This window comes from Lacerta agilis, chromosome 14, assembly GCF_009819535.1.
Source record: "Lacerta agilis isolate rLacAgi1 chromosome 14, rLacAgi1.pri, whole genome shotgun sequence".
In the NCBI taxonomy this organism is placed as follows: Eukaryota; Metazoa; Chordata; class Lepidosauria; order Squamata; family Lacertidae; genus Lacerta; species Lacerta agilis.
The window spans coordinates 37,334,588-37,356,646 of NC_046325.1; the positions used below are offsets into that span (position 1 = coordinate 37,334,588).

Consider the following 22,059-nt stretch of genomic DNA (forward strand, 5'->3'; position numbering starts at 1 on the left):
AGGATTCCACTGTTAATTGGGCTTTCATTATTTTAAAACAAGACATTCTTCAGATTTCTTTTGACATCTCTGTCCGACGGTCTCCGCACCCTTCCCTCTACCATGTCTTTCCTTGGTGCTTCGAGAAGAGGAACTGCAGCTGACCCACTGCTTTTATCCTGTGAGTTCAATCGCACTGCTATATGCTCCATTCGCTGCAATGGGTGTGACATTTGAAATGTGAACATTCCATGTCGTCACAGAAACTTATCCAGCTTATCTCAGCAATTAAGCACATAGTTCCAGAACTCCCAGACCATTACTTCATGATCCGCTGCTTTGTTTTGTTTCTTTTAGGTAGCATTTTAATCTTATTTTGTACTTGGTTCATTTTATGATAGCAACAATTCCTGGCCCAAGCAGATCTGTGTGGGCCCCTTCCTGATGGCATTCTAATGCCACTTAAAATATTTTTTGTTCCAGCACAGCTTTGGCTCGACTGGTATTTTGATGTACAGTGGTGCCTCGGTTCTCAAACGCCTTGGTACTCAAACAACTTGGAACCCACACACTGAAAAACCGGAAGTAAGTGTTCCGGTTTGGGAACTTTTCCGGAAGCTGAACGTGCTCCGTTTTGAGTGTTACACTTCCATTTTGAGCGCCACACTTCCGTTTTGAATGAGGTCTGTCTGATTTTGCTATTTTGCGGCTCTTTTTGTTTTGTTTTTGTGATTGTGTGGAAGCCAGTTCAGCTATTGATTGGTTGTGTGACTGCGGTACATTGTTTATTGCTTTCATTTTATGGATCAATGGTCTCGTTAGATAGTAAAACTCATGTTAAATTGCTGTTTTAGAGGTCGTTTTTAAAAGTCTGGAATGGATTAATTCATTTTGCATTACTTTCTATGGGAAAGTGTGCCTTTGTTTTGGAACGGACTTCCGGAACGGATTAAGTTTGAGAACCAAGGTCCCACTGTACTTTGGGTTCCCTCTCTCTCTTGTTGTTTATCCGCTGCTCATCTTTTTGTTTCTTAATTGTATTAATAATATGTTTTGTTTAATATAGTGAAGACAGGAGTGCCTTGCGTGCTCTGGTGAATGGGGTCACGAAGAGTCGGACATGACTAAACAACAACAACATATTTATTGATGTTAAGCTATCTTGGGCATTGGAATTTGAAATGGCACAGTGGTTATAAACGCTTGAAATAAATGAATGAATAGATAGGGAGTTAGTCAAGATCTAGCCGACACCCAAGAACCGCAAATTCAATTGGGGGAAGGTACATGGTATAACGTAATCTTAGTTTTTGCGCCTCACCTCCTGGGAACACCAAGCACATTGTGGGTTCACAGCCAAGCACTGCTGACATGAGTTTACTCCTCGCGTAGCACAGATGTCGTCATCACCTGAAGGAGAAAGGAGAAAGGGCAGACAAGAATTGGACCGCAGTTTCAAACAGCATTTTCAAGGGCCATGGGTGGTGAGAAAATGGCTTTATGACCAGCCCATGCTTATGGATCTGCAAGGGGGCCCCTGCTAATAGTTCCATTGTATCCACCACTTGCAGCACAGTGACTTATAGCAGGGCCTTCTTTGTCATGGCTCCCCAACTGTGGAATTCCCTCCCAGAGGAGGTATGTAGACCTGTCTTGTTGATGTCTTTTTTTCAGTATCTACTGAATAGGCCTGGGGAATGTATCGATACATCTTCCAGGACCAAATGATGCTCCTTCCTTTTCAACATCGAAGTGTATCACTATATCACGATGTTTAGCCTGCCTGTAACTGATGTTTAGCCAGTGATACATCGCAATGTTGAAAAGCTGGTATCGCCCAGCCGTACTACTAAAGACTTCCCTCTTTGGCCTGGCCTTTGTGGGCTCATAATACAATCCATTTATTGCTGCGTCATCACACCTTATGCCATCGGTGGTTACTTATATACCCAGTTCTACTTCTATGGTTGGTATTTTATCAGAAACTGCAAACGCACACACACCGCAGAAACTTCGGTTGAAGGGTGATCTAGTAATCTGACGAATAAATGAATACAGGAAGTTGAATGCAAGAAGCTGACAAAAAGGCTAACTTCTCTCTAATATCTACAGCAAATACCATGGATATTTTAATGGGGAGGGAAGACTGTTAACCTTCAGATAAGATTCCTAAACTGGATATGCTAATCTGCACCACAGGTTTTCAAAAATCTGATACCTGAACAAATTTCCCCTTTCAATTTCAACCTCAGTGTATATGTGTGTGTGTGTGTGTGTGTGTGTGTGTAAGAGTTCAAACAATAATGATAAATCTTGAACTTCAGCCAAAAAGAGTACCAAATATATAATAATAATAATAATAATAATAATAATAATTTTTTATTTATACCCCGCCCTTCGCAGCCAAAAACCGGGCTCAGGACGGCTAACACTAATTAAAATCACAATCAATTTAAAATAACAGATTAAAATACAAATTTAAAAATTCAATATTAAAACTGCAGTCTCATTTTCAAATAACCCACCAATAAAAGAATGAAGCATAAATATCAAACAGAAACCAACCCAAAGGCCAGGTGGAACAGCTCCGTCTTGCAGGCCCTGCGGAAAGATGCCAAATCCCGCAGGGCCCTGGTCTCTTGTAATAGACTGTTCCACCAAGTCGGGGCCAATACTGAGAAGGCCCTGGCCCTAGTTGAGGCCAACCTAGCATCTTTGTTGCTCGGGACCTCCAAAAGATTATTATTTGAGGACCTTAAGGTCCTACACGGGACATACCAGGAGAGGCGGTCCCTATGACATTTCTCTGTCCTTTAAAGGACCTCACTTTTCACACTCCAGTCCCCATGTGTTAATTTCTGATTTTATTTTTAAAGTCCAGATTTTGAATCCAGGCAGAAGTTTAAGGTCCCACCATTTCTCACCCCCCCCCAAGTCACTACACCCCTCCCTGTGCTCCTTGTAATTTTACAAGACTAATCTGGAAACATACCTAGAAGATTTTATCTCCCAGGGAATGCACTAAATACTGCTTGCTGGAGGTTTTCACAGGAGGATTCCAGCGTAACTGGAGCTGTGCATTCCTCGGGGAATTATCAGCAATATCAGAACAGCAGCACAGAAAGAAAACCAGTGTATTAACATGGCCAAACTTCCCTTATCTTAGCGATGCCCTTCGCTTGGAAAGACGACAGCAATTCTGAACTGCTCCACGCATTACATGGCAGGAAACCTGTGTTGTACAGTTATTAAGTGTTACTCCAAAATGTGGGACTGTGCTTATGGGATCCACACGTCTCAGCAATCAGAAGTTGGGGAAACTTTAATATAGATACTCAAGGGCTCATCCACACTTGTCCTTAGATTCCTAGGCACAGGTCTGAGAGGTTTTTCTTTCGCCCTGCCGCTTTCCCCAGGACTCTGCTTTGCTTTCGCCCACATCAACGAGGCTGAGAGGGGCATCATGTCATCTGGGCAGCCCAGGATCTCCTTACACGCTGTCCAGGCTTGCGTCCTTGGTAGGCCACTTCACTGTTGCTGATGCAGTGGTTTGATTTCACCCCCAGATGTACATGCCTTTGTATCTCGAGACAGCAAACACAACTGCTGAATTGCCGCCAAGACGATATAACACCGCTCCTGAAAGACCCACATTGGCTCCCAGTACATTTCCAAGCACAATTCAAAGAGTTGGTGCTGACAGGACCAGTGCTAGGCTTTCTTGGGAGCCGGGGGGTGGTGTAGGGGGCAAGCAGCACCTCTCTGCTACAGCGGAGAAGCTGCTGCTAGCCCGTCCCACCCGCCCACCCAAGCCTGGCCAACGCCCCCTCCATTTTGGCGCCCTAGGCAAATTGCCTAGTTCGCCTTAATGGACGCACCGGCCCTGGGTGCTGACCTTTAAAGCCCTAAACAGCTTCGGCCCAGTATACCTGAAGAAGCGTCTCTACCCCCATTGTTCAGCCCAGACACTGAGGTCCTGCTCCGAGGGACTTCTGGCAGTTCCTTCACTGTGAGAAATGAAGCTACAGGGAACCAGGCAGGGGGCCTTCTCGGTGGTGGCACCCACCCCATGGAAAGCCCTCCCATCAGAGGTCAAGGAAATAAACAGCTATCTGACTTTTTGAAGACACCTGAAGGCAGCCCTGTTTAGGGAAGTTTTCAATGTCTGATGTTTTATTCTGTTTTTAATATTCGGTTGGGAGCCGCCCAGAGTGGCTGGGGAAACCCAGCCGGATGGGCAGGGTATAAATAAATAAATTATTATTATTATATGATGAATTGGAACAAATGTCAATCGGATTTTCTGCACACTGGCGCTTGTTCCGATTCAGCAATAAACATCTTGTTTTCCAGGGGAAAGCAGTGGGCAAAAAAAAAAAAAGCCTCTCAGCCCCATGCGTGTTTATTTTGTGCTGTTCCAACCCCATGGTATTTTTTCTTAATGCTGAAAGTACAGTTGTTGTTGTTTTTCAAACAAATAAAATAGATATGAGGAAGCATCAAGTGACTGGTTTCCTTGTACTGAAACCAAAAGAATAATGAGGTTAGTCAACAATAGCTGATATAATAACAAAGGTAGATAGAAAACACAACATCTTGCCAAGCACAGAGGGCACCGCTACCCATTTTGCACTAGAGGAATGCACCAAGAATGCTGGCCATTTCTTTACAGAAATGCTCTAAGGGACCAATGTGGGGAATTTTTTTCACCCATTCACCTTTCAAACTGTTTGCACAAAATAGCATTATGTGAAATGGAGCTCACAACGCTTCTCTCACACGTTTTTCCTATAGCACCTTATGAGTGTACTGGGCGATTGACAAAGCTGGATGCAAACAAGTCCCTGCCCCAAAGAGCTTACAATAGGAAAGTCAACACACAAAAAGAAATAATCTTTGTTCTCTACCTCTTTGGCCGTGCACATACATTCCCCCTTGACATACAAAGTTTTTCTATGATTATGCTGGACCCTGATCACCCCTGCAATATCCACAGACAGATGGAGCTAGCTTAAAGTAGATCAGTAGATGTTAATGAACATCATTAACTAAGTTTCATTCATTTCAGTGAGTCTACTATGAATAGGACTTGACTACAACCCATTGTTTCCAGTTTTAATAAAAGTGACTTGTATGAAGAGATTTACAAAGGAGACAAACAAAATCCTAGAACTTTCTGAGTTTTTCCCCACATGTATGCACGTGAACAGCCCTTATTCTGTGAACTGCCCTGAGACCCCCCTGGGTATAGGGCAGGTTATAAATAAAATAAATAAAAATAATATGCATCTGAGCGTGCACCCAGCAATTTCTCTAGCACAGATGCTCTGCCAAAACAGCAGGCACAAAGGAGAAACTGGTATACTCCCATTCAGGGTTGTATTTAGGTTTGATGAGGCCCTAAGCTACTGGAGGTAATGGGGTCGTTTATATGTCCAGCTGTCCTTTGTCAACAACAAATTGTCGCTGTTTTATTGTGTTGAATATATACTATATGGTAATTTACGGACCTGCATAGCATAGCTCGTAGCTTATCTGAGTTATTCAAGCCCCTTTGCCACAACAAGGCAATGATCCATGAAGGAAGACTCCCTGGAAAAGACCCTGATGTTGGGAAAGACTGAGGGCACAAGGAGAAGGGGACGACAGAGGGCGAGATGGTTGGACAGTGTTCTCAAAGCTACCAACATGAGTCTGACCAAACTGCGGGAGGCAGTGGAAGACAGGAGTGCCTGGCGTGCTCTGGTCCATGGGGTCACAAAGAGTCGGACATGACTAAATGACTAAACAACAACAACAACAATTTATGGACCCAATAGGTATCTAAAGCCATTGGCACATGTTGTCATGCAACCAGCCCATGCAGAATGTAGGCACCCTATATATAGAAATGAGCAAACCAGTGATATTTTAGTGAGCAGGCCCATTACTTACATCAGAGGAGCCTACACAACACAAAACTGTTGCCGTATGTAGGGTTTATTTGTTTTGTATCTTATATTTTGGAAATGTACATCCAGGGTTTTTTTCTTTAATTTTTTTGGGGCCCCCAAGAGAGTGGGGCCCTAAGCTATAGCTTGTTTAGCTTATACGTAAATCCGGCCTTGCTCCCATTGTACAGTTGTGGGGTGGACTGCGAGTCCATCGGCAGGGATTTGAACCCAGGGCTCCCACTTCACCACAGACCCGCCGTAGGCGAGTGGGCCTGCTACCTACAATGATTAGGACCCACAGGCCTCATAGAATCATAGAGTTGGAAGAGACCACAAGGGCCATCCAGTCCAACCCCCCTGCCAAGCAGGAAACACCATTAAAGCATTCCTGACAGATGGCTGTCAAGCCTCCGCTTAAAGACCTCCAAAGAAGGAGACTCCACCACACTCCTTGGCAGCAAATTCCACTGTCGGACAGCTCTTACTGTCAGGAAGTTCTTCCTAATGTTTAGGTGGAATCTTCTTTCTTGTAGTTTGAATCCATTGCCCCGTGTCCGCTTCTCTGGAGCAGCAGCAAACAACCTTTCTCCCTCCTCTACATGACATCCTTTGATATATTTGAACATGGCTATCATATCACCCCTTAACCTTCTCTTCTCCAGGCTAAACATACCCAGCTCCCTAAGCCGTTCCTCATAAGGCATCGTTTCCTGGCCTCTTTTAAGGGAGAGGTGGGGCAGACAGCACTCCCGGAGTCTCCACTAGCCCCTTGTTTATCTCTGTAATTGCTTTTCTTCCTTTGTTCATGCCCAAACACCCCCTCCTCTAATAACCACCTTGGTCTGCTGACTCACAGGCTGTGGCTTCTGCAGCTCCTACAGGCTGAAGATTACGCAGCTCCCTCAGAAACTGTTGATTAACAGCCCAGAGTTATTATTAACTCCACATTGGCTTGTCTATGGAAGACTGCCACCCCGCTATGTTTCTTTCTTACTGCGTCTGTGGGCTTGCATAAAGATTTCTCACCAGTTTCTGCTAAGTTTCCACACACACACACACACACACACACACACCTCCTTGTCCATAGCTTAGGAGGTGACAAATCCAAATGTATGAATAAGTTCTCTTTTGCCTTATCAGGAGACAAAGAACTGGTTGTTGTTGTTTTAAAATGACAAATAAAATGTGGGTGTAATATGGGCCATATAGATACAGAAGCAAAAACAGGAGGCAAAACCACAAGGATTCTAAACTTGTGGGCATAATTCACATCCCACTGACGTCAAGGGCGAAAACCTTGCCTATTTATTGTAATGAAGCTAGACTGACGCTACTCTGGCTGCATACGAGTCACAGGAGTGTCGTTCTCCCCATGAAACGCCAAGCTGCAGTTTCAAAACCACCACCGACCTTCACAAAGTTTAGAAAGAAAAGGAAAGCTGGGAGCCTCCACAGATTCAGCTTCTACAACAGGGAGTTCTGTGTGTTCTCAGGGTCTGGAGATTTCGAATGCAAGCAGCCAGGGCCAGGCTGGGACATTTCGGCACCTGAGGCAAACCCCAAAATGGGGCACCCACCAGATCCACCTGGGAAGGAGGAGTGAATGAAGACTGACACCAGGAACAAGGGGGGGGGGGAGAAAGTTGGATACCAGGATCTGTTTGGGGACCCTGCCGCCTGAGGCAGTCTCCTCACCTGGCCTCATGGTTGAGCCGGCCCTGCAAGCGGCTATAATTATTGCTAGAGTTTGAGGAGCGGCGTGACAGAAATATTTGACAAATAAGGGGAACTTCATATTCCCCTAGCCATTGCATTTAAGGTCCTTACTGCGGTCAGAGATCAGGCTAAACCCAGATAGATCCTCTTGCCCCCTTTTCCACCGTGAAAGGACATTTCCAGTCACCTGGTGATAGTGGAAACCCAGAGGAATCATGGTTTTCTGAATCATACCGCACCCACTGAGCAGCCCACGTGAAGAGCCATCAGCAAATCAAGGTTTCTGAGTAACAGTCTGTGATGCGCTGATCATTCATATGTCTGGGTCATGAGGTGTGACTGGCACCGAGTGATGTGAAGCACATTCTCCGCCCTTCTTATTCCATGCTTTCTGGCTTTCCAAAAGCTCACATGTTTCATGTTTCCCCCCTTTGCACCTTTGGCCATACCAAGTCCTGGAATTAGATCTTGTCTTCCCTCCACTGAGTCACCTCTCCTCAACAGCAAGAGGAACCTTCCCTGCCCTGCTTTCCTTGATGTTCCTCCGGTGTCACACGACAACCCTCAACTCTGACAACACTGCTAGGAGCTTGCCAAAAAAACAACAACCCTCTCTTCCAGTCCTGCCCATCCAAAATAGACTGCAAGCCCTCTGAGGGCTGAGACGGAACACTTTTCTATGTTTTGTTATCATCCTGGTGCTAAACAGATTTTAAAAATAAAAAGTAATCCACTTCTTTAGGAGACTCCTTGTTATCACGATAGTACGATAAGGATTCGGCTAACAATTGAATATATTTATCACGTTCAGATACCCACTCTTCTTTAAAGGAATTCAAGGTGGGTATACATTCCCCCCGCTTCATTTTATCCTCTCAATAACCCTGTGAGGTATGTTAGGTAAGTAAAGCTGTGTTTTATTGACAGGGGCTCACATGCTTTGTACAGAACATTAAATCCTTCCACAAAGAAAACTAGCCTTTCACCAGATTATCATCATCATCATCATCATCACTATCATACGTCATCAAGGAGCATTCAGTCCTATGAAATAGTTCCGTTTGTTCCTAGTTCGATCCAAATTTAGACAGAGCTTTCCCTTGTATCCCACCCATCTGCTGATTCCCAGTCCCCCTCCCTTATCAAACTGTTGCAGCAGTGACAACTCTAGTGAGGCAGCAATACACGGCAAGCGAGGAGAGGGAAAGCATGGAGGCCTCTCCTCTCTAGCTGGGGAAATGCGCCCCCACCCCAAGGCTCTTAACTTGCCTTGCTTCAATGTATTGCAGCCTGATCTTGCTGTTAGTGCAATTCCATCCTGGTAAATGGAATAGAAAGGAAAGAAAGGGAGTAGGAGGGGAATTCTTCTGTGGTTTGGATTTAAACCTGAGTAGGAAAAGAATTTGGGGGTCAACGCTGTGCAATTCCAGCCTCCCTCTGTTTCTCTCTCACACATGCATACACAATCTCTGAGTCATACACACACCTCTTTTGAACTGTGGCCTGATAGCGGTCATACATTCAAGTATATTAGCCGTCTTCAGGGTTAGAAATTTACTTCTTTTGTAAACTGAAAGCGGAGGTGGATCCTGCATGCAACACAAACGTTTAGAGTACAGCCTTGCAAATAATCACACAGAACAGCAGCGGGGAACATCTAGCCATTCAAACCTCAGCTGAACTTCAGTTTCCAGCATCCCTGACCATTGGCCATGTTTGTTGAGGCATATGGGAGTTGTAGTCCAACAACATATGCGGAGCCAACTGTTCCCCATCCCTGATACAGAGGGCTAGAGAAAACAGTGCTGGGTAGGGAATTCATACAAACTCGGCTAATTCATATTCCAAGATAATTCGCAAGGCAACAAACTCTAAAAAGACTAAGGCCACTTGCAAATGACCTGCTTATTCAGCATTCATTAGAAATGTTGCATCGAGCAAGTGCTATTCCAGACTTCCCAGTGCATTATCTCAACCATTTCCTGCTTGCAAAAAGTCCAGTTGGCTGGGGTGAGCGTTTATCATGCAGTACCTCCAAATCAACTCTAATTGCACAGACTGGATTTCCAAGCATGTGACTGAATCCCACCCAAAAAACAGACAAGAGCCCAGGAGTGCCCATATGGAAGCATCACGCCTGCCACGCATTTCCTCTGCGCAATTTGTCTTGGATCTGGTTTGCCATGACGCTCCATTCTCCCTTTGCTGCCCTTTGTGCCCACGTTGTGCATAATACAAAGCACAGCACCGGAACAATAAGACAAGGGAAAACTCGAAGAGATTGTGCCATATGAACAAATGACTGAACAAATGCATGGAGGAAACAATAAGTATTCAGAGGAAGAGGTCCAGCTAAATAAACATGTGACTGGTCCAAAATAGATGTGGAAAGGCCCATCCTGATTCAAGCGTCCAGCTCGCTGACACATAAAAGCACACCCTCCAACATTTCTCCGATGAGGGACGTCCTATTCCATAATAATACTAATACCGTATTGGCCTGAATATAAGCCTCACTTTTTTTCCCAAATTCCAACCGTGAAAAGTTAAAGTGCGGCTTAAATTCATGACCTTACAAAAATTGGCTTTTACAATATCGCTGCTGAAACAGACATATGGTAAAACAGAACGGGTGTGAGTGCCTGCGGAATTTTAAGGGAGCAGTTTATTTTCAGGTATTGTCTTTTTTCTCCCCCCCCCCCTTGAATTTTAAAGCTGTGACATATTCGAGTACGGCTTTTATTCAGGCTAATACAGTAATAATTATATTATTTATACCCCACCCATCTGACTGGGTTGCCCCAGCCACTCTGGGCAGCTTCCAACACACACACACATATATATATATATATATATATATATATATATATATATATATATAACATAATAAAACATTAAACATTTAAAAAAACTTCCCTATACAGGGCTGCCTTCAGATGTCTTTTAAAGGTTGTATAGTTACCTCCTTGGCTGGGGGGGGGGGTCACATCACTCCATATACCCTACAACATTTCTCCGATGAAAATAGAGGTGCCCTAAGAAAAAGGGGGACAATCTGAGATCAAATCAGAAACCTGGGCAGCTTCTGTAAATCCCATACTGTTCCTAGAAAATAGGGACACTTGGAGAGTCCAATAAAGTAAAAGGGAAGGATTGTACTTACACAGGCAAAATACCAGAGATGAGTTCTAAGTCCATTCCCACCACCACACACTTTGCTGTCACTTCCTCCAGCCACTTCTCTCCGTCCCCAGTTCTGATATATCCTACTTGTTGCTAGATACATGAGCAGGGAAGGCGCATGAAGAGAGACATGTGTCTGTCGCAGCTAATGTGGCCTCAAGAATCATATGATAATCTGTAAAGGTAAGGAATCTGTAGAGATTCCATCAACGGTGTCTCCAAAAATTTTTACACATCACTTGGGAAGACAAGCAAACTAATACCAGTGTACTGGAAGAAGCAAAGATCACCAGTGTCGAAGCAATGATTCTTCAACATTAACTTCATTCGACTGGTCATGTTGTTGGGATGCCTGATTATTGTCTCCCAAAGCAACTACTCTATTCCGAACTTAAAAATAGAAACCGTAATGCTGGTGGTCAACAAAAGAGGTCAAGGCAATTTTTAAAAAAATGTAGTATAAACACCAACAATTGGGAAACACTTGCCTGCGAGCGCTCCAATTGGAGAACAGCCTTTACCAAAGGTGTCGTGGGCTTTGAAGACACTCGAACTCAGGACGCAAGGGAGAAATGTGCTAAGAGGAAGGCACACTTGGGAAACCCTGACCACAATCAACTCCCACCCGGAAACTAATGTCCCCACTGTGGAAGGACGTGTGGATCCAGAATTGGCCTCCACGGTCACTTACGGACTCATTGTTAAAAACGTGTTTATGGAAGACAATCTTACTCGGCTACGAGTGATCGAAGAAGAAGAAGAAGAAGAAGAAGAAGAAGAAGAAGAAGAAATGATAATCTGTCCCACAAACAGCAAGCTCAGGTAGTGCATGCCAACAGAATGGGAGCCAAGAAGTCACTCAACACCAAGGCATGCAGAGGCACAATACTTTTTTGTATAATTCAAAAGGCCCCAACACCCACAAATACAGAACACAAAGGCATGCTTGATGGCTTCTTACGAGTCCCGAAATGTTGAGAGTCAATTGAGGGGAACCTCACAAATATACTAAAGTGAGGAGGCGGCAGGAGGGGGGAAGATAATTGACCGGCTTGAGCTTCTTACAGCTTAGGGTATCCTGAACAGGAGCATGGCTAACTGGCTGATATTCTCAACATGAGTTCTCTTACTAGGAAGCAAGGATATACTGCATTACAACACATTGTTGTAGATCCCACTTGCACTCAAGCACCAATAAAAAGGAATGGAATGTTCTTATTAGCTGATCTCCAATGCATGGCACCGTATGTTTCTGTACGCAGCTGTTTGTACAGAAACACAGGGACGAGGCATAAGACGCGTGGCCTGTTGATGTTTCTGTAGCTGTTCTTTTACTTTACTTCATCAGATGGAAGCAAGTGGCAGGATGGCTTAAATCTTTTCCTGTGCACCATTCGGAAGCTTAAGAGTTAGGAGCACAAGATTTGGCTGCATAAGGTCTCAGGTTCGTTCCCCAGCACCTCTGGATAAAAGGATCAAGGTTGAGGCCCCAAGGAAATGCTGCTGTCAGTCAGAGTAGATAATACTGGACTAGATGGACAGCATGACCTAGTACGAGGCAGTTTCCTATTAGGGCAGGCCCTACCGTTGGGCACAGTGTGGAAACCACTTCAAGGTGGCAGAGATGGGGAAAGGGAGAAGCAGCAAGGAGCAACCGAGTGTGCAAGACAGCCTATCCAGCTCCCTCTCTCATGAACCGTCCTGGGATCTTTGGATGAAGGGCAGTATACAAATTTCATGTTGTTGTTGTTGTTGTTTAGTCGTTAAGTCATGTCCAACTCTTCATGACCCCATGGACCAGAGCACGCCAGGCACTCCTGTCTTCCACTGCCTCCCACAGTTTGGTCACTCATGTTGGTAGCTTCGAGAACAGTGTCCAACCATCTCATCCTCTGTCGCCCCCTTCTCCTTGTGCCCTCAGTCTTTCCCAACATCAGGGTCTTTTCCAGGGAGTCTTCTCTTCTCATGAGGTGGCCAAAGTACTGGAGCTTCAGCTTCAGGATCTGTCCTTCCAGTGAACACTGAGGGCTGATTTCCTTCAGAATGGATAGGTTTGATCTTCTTGCAGTCCATGGGACTCTCAAGAGTCTCATCCAGCACCATAATTCAAAAGCATCCATTCTTCGGCGATCAGCCTTCTTTATGGTCCAGCTCTCACTTCCATACATAACTACTGGGAAAACCATAGCTTTAACTATACGGACCTTTGTTGGCATGGTGATGTCTTTGCTTTTTAAGATGCTGTCTAGGTTTGCCATTGCTTTCCTCCCAAGAAGCAGGCGTCTTCTAATTTCGTGACTGCTGTCACCATATGCAGTAATCATAGAGCCCAAGAAGTTAAAATCTCTCACTGCCTCCATTTCTTCCCCTTCTATTTGCCAGGAGGCGATGGGACTAGTGACCATGATCTTAGTTTTTTTGATGTTGAGCTTCAGACCATATTTTGCGCTCTCCTCTTTCACCCTCATTAAAAGGCAAGCCACTCCAGTATCCCTGCCAAGAAAACTCCATGGACAAAGACAACAAATTTCACAAATAATAATAATAATAATAAACAAATAAATGAGTCTGCCACTCTCGGGTTCAGTGGAGGCAACCATGGTTCAGTAAGAGCCAACTGCCTGACCAGTCGGCTGAATTGCAGGGAGTGCCATCTTGTCCTTTGCCTCAGGTAGCAAAATGTCTTGGGTTGGCCCTGTATTCAGTGTTCTCCATGTTTGTTCCTCATGTTTGTCCACTAAAACAGGGTTGGCTCTGGGTCTGAGGGGGCCTTAGGCAAGCTCCCAATGCCTATATGGGCAGCAGTGTCTAATGAGCCAAAGAGACTGACCATTTCCAGCTGAATAAATCTGTCAAGACTCCTATATATATCTGCTTCCCGTTCTTGGGGGACATTGGAAATTCCCATCCAGGGAATGAATCTGATTAAGCATAATTTCATGCAACAGTCGGAGCAAGCAGCAGACATGCAGCGAGGGAGCATGTCCCCATTTTAACTGGTCACCCCACGTCCCTGAATATGTTTTATCAGGGCCATTGGAGAATGATTTTAAAAAGACATCTTCCTCCCTCACTGCAGCCTTTCATGTTGCTCATAGCATCAAGGATTTAAAAACTATGGAACTCACGGTTATTGTAACTCGCTCTACGTGGGGCTGCCCTTGAAGCTGACCCAGAAACTCCAGCGGGTGCAGAATGCCACTACGAGGATCCTTACGGGGTCCTTGCCGAAGGACCACATTCATCCAGTGCTTTACCAGCTGCACTGGCTCCCGGTGGAGTACAGGGTCAAGTTTAAGGTGCTGGTTTTGACCTTTAAAGCCCTATAGGGCCTAGGACCCTCGTACTTATGGGACTGCCTCTCCTGGTATGCCCTGCGGAGGACCTTATGGTCCGCAAATAATAATATCTCAAGGGGCTCAAGGAGGTTAAAATGGCCTCAAGCAGGGCCAAGGCCTTTTCGGCTTTGGCCCCAGCCTAGTGGAACACTATCACAGGAGACCAGGGCCCTGCAGGACTTGACATCCTTCCACAGGGCCTGCAAGACAGAGTTGTTCTGCCTGGCCTTTGGTCCAGGTCCAGTTTGCTCCCCCCCCCATGGGACCCTGTAAGTTACCTCTTTGGCCCTTTTATCAGCTCATGTGGGACCAACATGGCCCTGATGAATACTTGAGGTGCCTGACCCCTATGGTTGTAATTTGTGGGCAATCATTTAATTTTATCCTGATTCTAATTTTTAAGCTGTAACTTAAGCAATTGTTTGATTGTGTTTTAATGTATTTTATATTTGACGTTAGCCGCCCTGAGCCCAGTCTTGGCCAGAGAGGGCGGGGTATAATTAAAAATTTACTTGCTTACTTTCCCCAGGAGGCAGCGAGGTCCACCACCCTAGATGGTTTTAGAAGAGGACGAGACAAATTCATGGAGGAGTGGGTTACCGATGGCTTGCTAGCCATCATGGCTGTCCCCTGCCTCCACAGTTGGGAGGCAGGAATGCTTCTGAATAAGAAGCTGATGGACAACACAGGAGGGGAAGGTCCTTGCGGGGTTTCCCCAAAGGGATCCGATTGGCCACTGTGAACACAGGATTGCTGGACTAAACATCAGGAAGAACTTTCTGACGGTAAAAGCCCATTCGACAGCGGAATGGTCTCCCTCGGGAGATCGTGGACTCCTTCCTTGAAGGATTTCAAGCAGAGGTTGATGGCCATCTGTCGTGGATGCTTTTTTAGGTGATAATTCCTGCATTGCAGGGGGTTGGACCTGATAACCCTTGGCGTCCCTTCCAACTCTATGATTATATGAACAGATGGGCCACTGTCCTGGTGCAGCACATATCAAGAGTATTTTCTTTTGTAATTGCCTTGTGGTGTAGTGGTTAAGAGCCAGTGTGGTGTAGTGGTTAAGAGCGGTAGACTCGTAATCTGGGGAACCGGGTTCGCGTCTCCGCTCCTCCACATGCAGCTGCTGGGTGACCTTGGGCTAGTCACACTTCTTTGAAGTCTCTCAGCCCCACTCACCTCACAGAGTGTTTGTTGTGGGGGAGGAAGGGAAAGGAGATTGTTAGCCGCTTTGAGACTCCTTCGGGTAGTGAAAAGCGGGATATCAAATCCAAACTCTTCTTCTTCTTCTTAAATAAATAATAGAAGGATGTCACTCGATGCCCAGGTGGCCTCCGTGGCCCAGAGTGCCTTCCATCAGCTTCGGCTGGTGGCCCAGATACACCCCTACCTGGAAAGGGATAGCCTAACTACTATGCTCTGGTAACTTCCAAGGTTAGATTACTGCAATGCGTTATACGTGGGGCTGCCGCTGAAGACGGTTTGGAAATTTCAGCCGGTGCAGAATTCAGTGGCCAAGTTGTTCACCGGAGCAAGTCGGTTTGAGCATATTACACTGATCCTGGTCTGACTGCACTGGCTACCAATTAGTTTCCGGGCCCAATTCAAAGTGCAGGTTTTGGCCTACAAAGCCTTAAACGGGTCAGGACCGCAATACCTCAAGGACTGCCTTTTCCCATATGAACCTACCCGGACCCTGAGATCATTTTCTGAGGCCCTCCTTCGTGTGCCTCCTCCTTGAGAGGTTCAGAGGGTGGCAACACAAGAACGGGGCCTTCTCTGCAGTGGCTCCCCATCTGTGGAATGCTCTGCCCAGGAAGGTTTGCCTGGCGCCTTCATTATACACCTTTAGGCGCCAGGCGAAAACGGTCCTTTTTAACCAGGCCTTTGGTTGACCTGATGGCCATCCTATAAACCTTTTAAAATGTGGCTCTTTTGGGGGGGGTATTGAGTTATTGTTCTTATTTTGATTGAAAATATTGTGATCTTTTCTGTGAACTACCCTGAGACCTTCAATAAATAAATTCAATAAATAATAAACAAGTCATTATGAAATGCAATTCTAAGGGTGTTCCCATGCTTGATTCCCACCCACAGACTGTCCTAATCCACTTTCCTGCCTGTCTAGAAAACACTTCTGTTAACTATTTGCTCAGGTCAAAGGGAATGATTCAAGACTTCCTTTGGAATAATTATCAGAATTTGCCAAACCGGTTAACACGCACGTACTCTGCCCAGGACACAATAGGGGTGGGGAAATGAACTGCGAGTATCCTATGGGTGAAGGCGGTGACTCCATCCCTCTGCAAACCTAGAATCAATACCCAGCCATATTGTATTAGGGAAAGGAGAATTTCAGCATGCTCTCAGCATTTCAGGAGAGGGGCTAGATCTCTGGAGGTAAGCCAGTGCCAAGGCCAAGATCTCACAGAGCCATAAAACAAATGTAGCTCCAGAAATTACCACAGGAATAGAATGAGATTAAAGTATTTGCCAGGGGTGGAGGAAGTGAGTGGGTGTAAGGAACATCCGTGTGCGAACACAGCATATCCTTGTTTCAGCAGGGAAGGGACCAAATTTGGGGATGGGACCATCAGAACAAACGCCTCCAACATTTAAAGCAAATAAACCTGGGAACTGTAGTTTACCTCCTCACAAGACCTATACCTCCCAGCTCTTTTATTTATTTTTTATTGCCAAGCATGTAAAGCTGAACGCACACAAGTTAAATGCTTGTAAGCTGCAGGCTTGCTGTATCTCAACAACCCATTTGCAAATTTATTATTATTATTATTAATTGACATGTGTAAATACACATCTTAAATATACATACAAAGAAAAGGTAAAACTAATAATAATAACCTTAAATAATTATACTGTTAAATATTGATTTAAATTTGTACTTATACGTGCACTTTTCTTATACTTTCTAACAAAAATAAACCAAAGTAGAATCCAATAAACTATGTCAAGATAGACTCCCCGTCATTTCCCGATGTACTTTACATTTACAAGACTGAATGTGCTTATTACCTTACTCTTAATATATTTTATAATACTTTCTTATAACAGATCATACCATTTTTCCTTATTTATCAATGTTTAATTTACACAAGGGTCATTCAAACGCTGCCGTAGATGTCATGTCGTTATTATATTTTTGTAGGTATTTCTTGAACATATCCCATTTTTGCGTGAATCATTGTTTTGTATTTCCCCTTAATCTATGCGTCAATTGAGCCATTTCTGCGTAATCTAGTAACTTGTTCTGCCATTCCCTTACTGTTGGTACTTTTTCCCCCTTTCCAGTTTGATGCAATGAATAACCGGGCAGCGGCTGTTCCATATAAAAAGATTTCTCTCATATTTTTCGGGACATCACTGCCTAGAATTACAAGCAGAAATGCTTCTGGCTTCTTTGAGAATGTTAATTTAAAGATCTTTCTCATCTCATCATAAATGAGGTTCTAGAACTCTTTAATTTTTCGGCATGTTCACCACATATGGTACATATCTCCTTTTGTTTCTCCACTCCGCTGGCATTTATCTGAAATATTTTTATACATCTTGGGAGAGTTTTGATGGTTGTAAGGTACCATCTAAACCGCATTTTCATCATGTTTTCTTTAATGGTGTAACATGCCGTAAAATTCATTCTGGAAATGATTTCAGTATTATTATTTAACAATTCTTTTTCTAATTTTGAGGGCTTGTTGCTTAATCTATTTTTTTTGTCTTGTTTGAATGTCTCAAAGAGCTGGTGATAATTCTAGCCATCCCATTTGCAAATTTAGTCACTTCCTGGCATCCTGTTGGCCGGGAAGATGCATCACGCTTTCTAGGGCATTGCCCCATAACTTTATCACAAAAAAGTCTTGTCTTTGGGGGGGGAAGCAGGTTTGTTGTGCAACTTTTCCTATTCATCACCTGTAATTGAGCAACCTCAATTGGGCGGTATGCAATATCAAAAGCAGAGACAGTCTGGAAGTGCCTGGAGTCACCTTTTATATTGTTTTGAGAAAAGAAGCGGGCACTGTTCTGCATGAGGATCCTTCCTCTGATATTATGGGATGGAAAGGCAGTTGCCTGAGAGTCGAGTGAAGAACTTAATAGCTCCACAGATGGCATGAATCTTTATAGTGCCAAAGGAAACAGAGGTGCTCCCAGGCGGGAGCTTAAGACTGCAAAACAGTCATTCAGACACACAGGGTGACCTTGGGCCAGTCGCCATTTCTTAGCTGAACCTACCTCACAGGGTTGTTGTGAAGATGAAATGGGGAGGAGGAGAACCATGTACACGACCTTGAACTTCTTGGAAGATAAGTTTATAAATGGAATAAATATGTCTTAAAATGTATACACCGCTTGATTGGGGGGGGAGGACCCTCAAAGGGGTTATGGCAAAAGTTATCAGATATGGCATTGGCAAATACCATTGGCAAGAGTTTTTTTAATTGATTCCAGTCTTGCTCTTTTGCATGTGGGATTTACCGGTAATCGCATGCCAGCAAATTCCAGGTTGTGAAATTATAGGGCTCGTTCACACTTGTTGTGCTTGCCCCCGCGCTTAGAAAGCAGAGTCCGAGCTGCAAGAAACCTGCATTTTAAAAATATCAAACTTTTCCGCGGTAAGTAAAGTGACAGGGAAACTCAACGGAAAAGTGCGGGATAACAATTGCTTGGCGCCGACCTCGTATAACCTCCCCGCCAACGAATCCAAATGACGGCTCAACAAACAGAAGCAACCTTATTTTCTGCGAAAAGGGTGGTAAATCCGGATTAAATTAAATCCTCGCTGGCATTCCGATGCCGCCAAAGTAACTCGGGGGTGGGGGTGGGGGGGGTGAATAAGCGCGCCTCTAGGAGGAAAACCTATTCCCAACAAATCACTCACGTCGGTCCGGATTTGACCCTTCCCCTAAGGACAGGGAGTTGCAAAGGCTTGCTTTGCTCCAAACAGCGATTCAAAGAAGAGAGTTTAAAAGATCACACACACACACACACAAAGTTTCCCTGAAGGAAAGTCGCCTTCCAAGTTTCCCTTCTCGGCTTGCAAAGGAGTCGCTAAATCCCCCACCAAAACTGGGGGGGGTCTTGCTAGGGAAGGAGATGCGCGAAAAGAGAAGGGAGATGCTCGCAGGAGAAGAGGGGCGCCTTTTTTGCGCGCTTACCCCAAACCGCGGAGGCGAACAGGATCAACCCGAAGACACGGAAAGCGGCGCCCGCTTTGCCCATGTCGGCGGAGCGGGAGGTTTCCGAGCTGGAGAGAAGTTTTGGCTGCTGCGGAGGAAGAGCGAGGAGCGAGCGGGCAGCTCTCCCGAGGCTTCCTCCGCCGAGGATCGGACGAGCTGCTGTTGCCGCCGCCGATGCTGCGTTCTGGCTGCGCCGGGGCAGGAGGATCCCACGAGCAGGCGAGAGGAAGCAGCTGTCCGACGGGAGTCAGTGGGGCGAGCGGGTGGGTGGGAGCGCCCCCGCCTTGGCTTGCAGCTCCCTCCTCCTCCTCCTCCCCGGTCCTCCCCTCCCAGGAAGAAGGGCCTTCCCAGCGCCGCGGAGGGAGTGCGCCTTCCCCGCCCCCTCGGGGACTGGCTCTCCATGCGCCCTCGCCCCGCTCGCCCCAAGGATCACTTTCCCCGAACCCCCCACCCTGGGCGTTATTTTATATACACACCCAGGTCCGGATTTAGGTTCGATGTGGCCCTAAGCTAGTGAAGGTAATGGGGCCTTTTATATGTCCAGCTGTCCTTTGTCAACGACCAATTGTCGCTGGTTGTTTTTTTTGTGTGTTGAATAGATGCTATATGGCAATTTATGGCCCTGATGGCATCTAAAGCCATTTGCACATAACAAAATATGTAATTTATCAAAGTAATTGTTGAACTGCAATACAATTAAGAAGTATATTAATAGTGAAATACAATTAGGAAGTAGTATATTGATGGTGAAATAGTTATTAAGCTCTTGACTTTAAATGATTTTTTATTCATAAACAAACTTAATAATGCAAACACATTGGCATTTGGCAATAACTTTCTATGGGAAAGCGCGCCTTGGTTCTGGAACGCTTTGGTTTTGGAACAGACTTCCGGAACGGATTAAGTTTGAGAGCCAAGGTACCACTGTACAGTGGTTATGGACCTGATCCGGGGTGCCATTCGCACCCCGAAAAGTCAATAACCTGAGCGGCGATATCACGCTTCTGCGCATGCGCAAACTGCACAGAATGCTTCTGCGCATGCTAGCACGGCGAAACCCAGAAGTAAACACTTCCAGGTTTGCCGCATTCGCAACACAAAAATACGCATTCCGCAGCTATCGTAACCCGAGGTATGACTGTATATAGAAATGAGCAAACCAGTGATATTTTAGAGAGCAGGCTAGCAGGCTTACATTACTTATATTAAAGGAGCCCACACAACACAAAACACTGTTACTGTATGTAGGTTTTATTTTATTTGTTTTTTTATCTTATATTTTGGAAATGTAAATCCAGTGTTTTTTTCCTTTATTTTTTTGGGGGGCTCCCAAGAGAGAAATAAGAATAGAACCAAGAATAATCTCAGACCATAATTCGATTCTACTCCAATTAAGACCAGAATGGACAACAGGAATAAGAAGATGGAAATTAAATGATGATTTATTATATGATGAAAAAATTTTGGAAGGGGCAAAAAAAGAATTAGCGGAATTTTTCAAATTGAATAATGACAAGCAAATTGACCAAGGAACAATATGGGACACAGGGAAAGCATTTATTAGAGGCTACTTCATAAAACAGAATAATAGGAAGAAAAGAGAAAAGGAAAAAGAAAAAAAAAGAATAATTGAGGATCTGAATAGAAAAGAAAAAGAACTATATAGGAGCCCAAAAAATGAAAAATTAATAAAAGAGATTAATATGTTAAAAACGGAATACAAAACTAAAATAGAACAGGAAATGGATTGGAATTTAAAAATTTGGAAACGAAATAAATTCGAATTTGCAAATAAACCAAGCAAATTTCTCGCCTGGCAATTGAAAAAAAGAAAAAATGAAAAAATGATAAATAGAATAAGGATTGGTGATAAATATATAAATAAACCACAGATGATAGTAGAAAATTTTTTGAAGTATTATGAAGAGCTATATAGGAAAAAGGAGGAAGACAGTAATGAAATAAATAACTACTTAGAGAAACATAAATTAGAGATTAGTATAGAGGAAAAAGCAAAAGAAATAGATACCCCAATCACAGTACAAGAGATAAGAAATGTAATGAAAAAATGTAAACCCGGGAAATCACCAGGGCCCGACGGATTACCAACAGAATATTATAAAAGATTGGAAGAAATTGTGATCAGCCCATTAAAGGACCTAATGAATCAAATATTAATTAATGGAAGCCTACCAGGCTCCTGGAAAGAGGCATATGTTACGCTCCTACCCAAACAAGATGCGGACCTCGATTTAATGAAAAACTATAGACCGATCTCCCTTCTAAACAGTGATTATAAATTGTTTGCAGGGGTGATCGCAAATAGATTAAGAAATGTGATTAAAGATATAATACACCCAAATCAAGCAGGATTCATACCAGGTAGACAAATTTCAAACAATACAAGGAATATAATAGATTTGTTGGAATATTTAGAGTTCAAAATAGACAAAAAGGCAGCGCTGCTGCTGTTGGATGCCGAAAAGGCATTTGACAATGTCTCCTGGGAATTTATGAAAAGACAATTAGAAAAAATTGGATTAAAAGAGAATATGAGGAGGGCTATAGAGGCAATTTACAATCAACAGAGTGCGAGGCTAATAATAAACGGGAACGTAACAGATAGCTTCCAAATAACAAAAGGAACTAGGCAAGGGTGTCCTCTTTCACCCTTGCTTTTCGTATTGGTTCTGGAGGTTCTACTGAATAATATCA

At 44.3% G+C, this 22,059-nt stretch overlaps 1 protein-coding gene across 2 annotated transcripts in view; it reads right to left on the reverse strand.

Annotated features, from left to right (window-relative positions):
• Positions 1-22,059, reverse strand: part of ITGB3 (integrin subunit beta 3) — a 62,788-nt gene that overhangs the window by 37,658 nt on the left and 3,071 nt on the right. Inside the window, exons 1-2 of one of the 2 annotated variants that reach the window (XM_033169716.1) lie at positions 19,324-19,655; positions 1,301-1,389 (exon numbers count right to left, since the gene is read on the reverse strand). In XM_033169716.1, the coding sequence (XP_033025607.1) occupies positions 1,301-1,389; positions 19,324-19,387 (153 nt within the window). In that variant the 5' untranslated portion in view covers positions 19,388-19,655. Of the gene's footprint in view, positions 1-1,300; positions 1,390-19,323; positions 19,656-22,059 lie in introns of those variants that run through there. The other variant, XM_033169717.1, reaches the window with a different exon arrangement.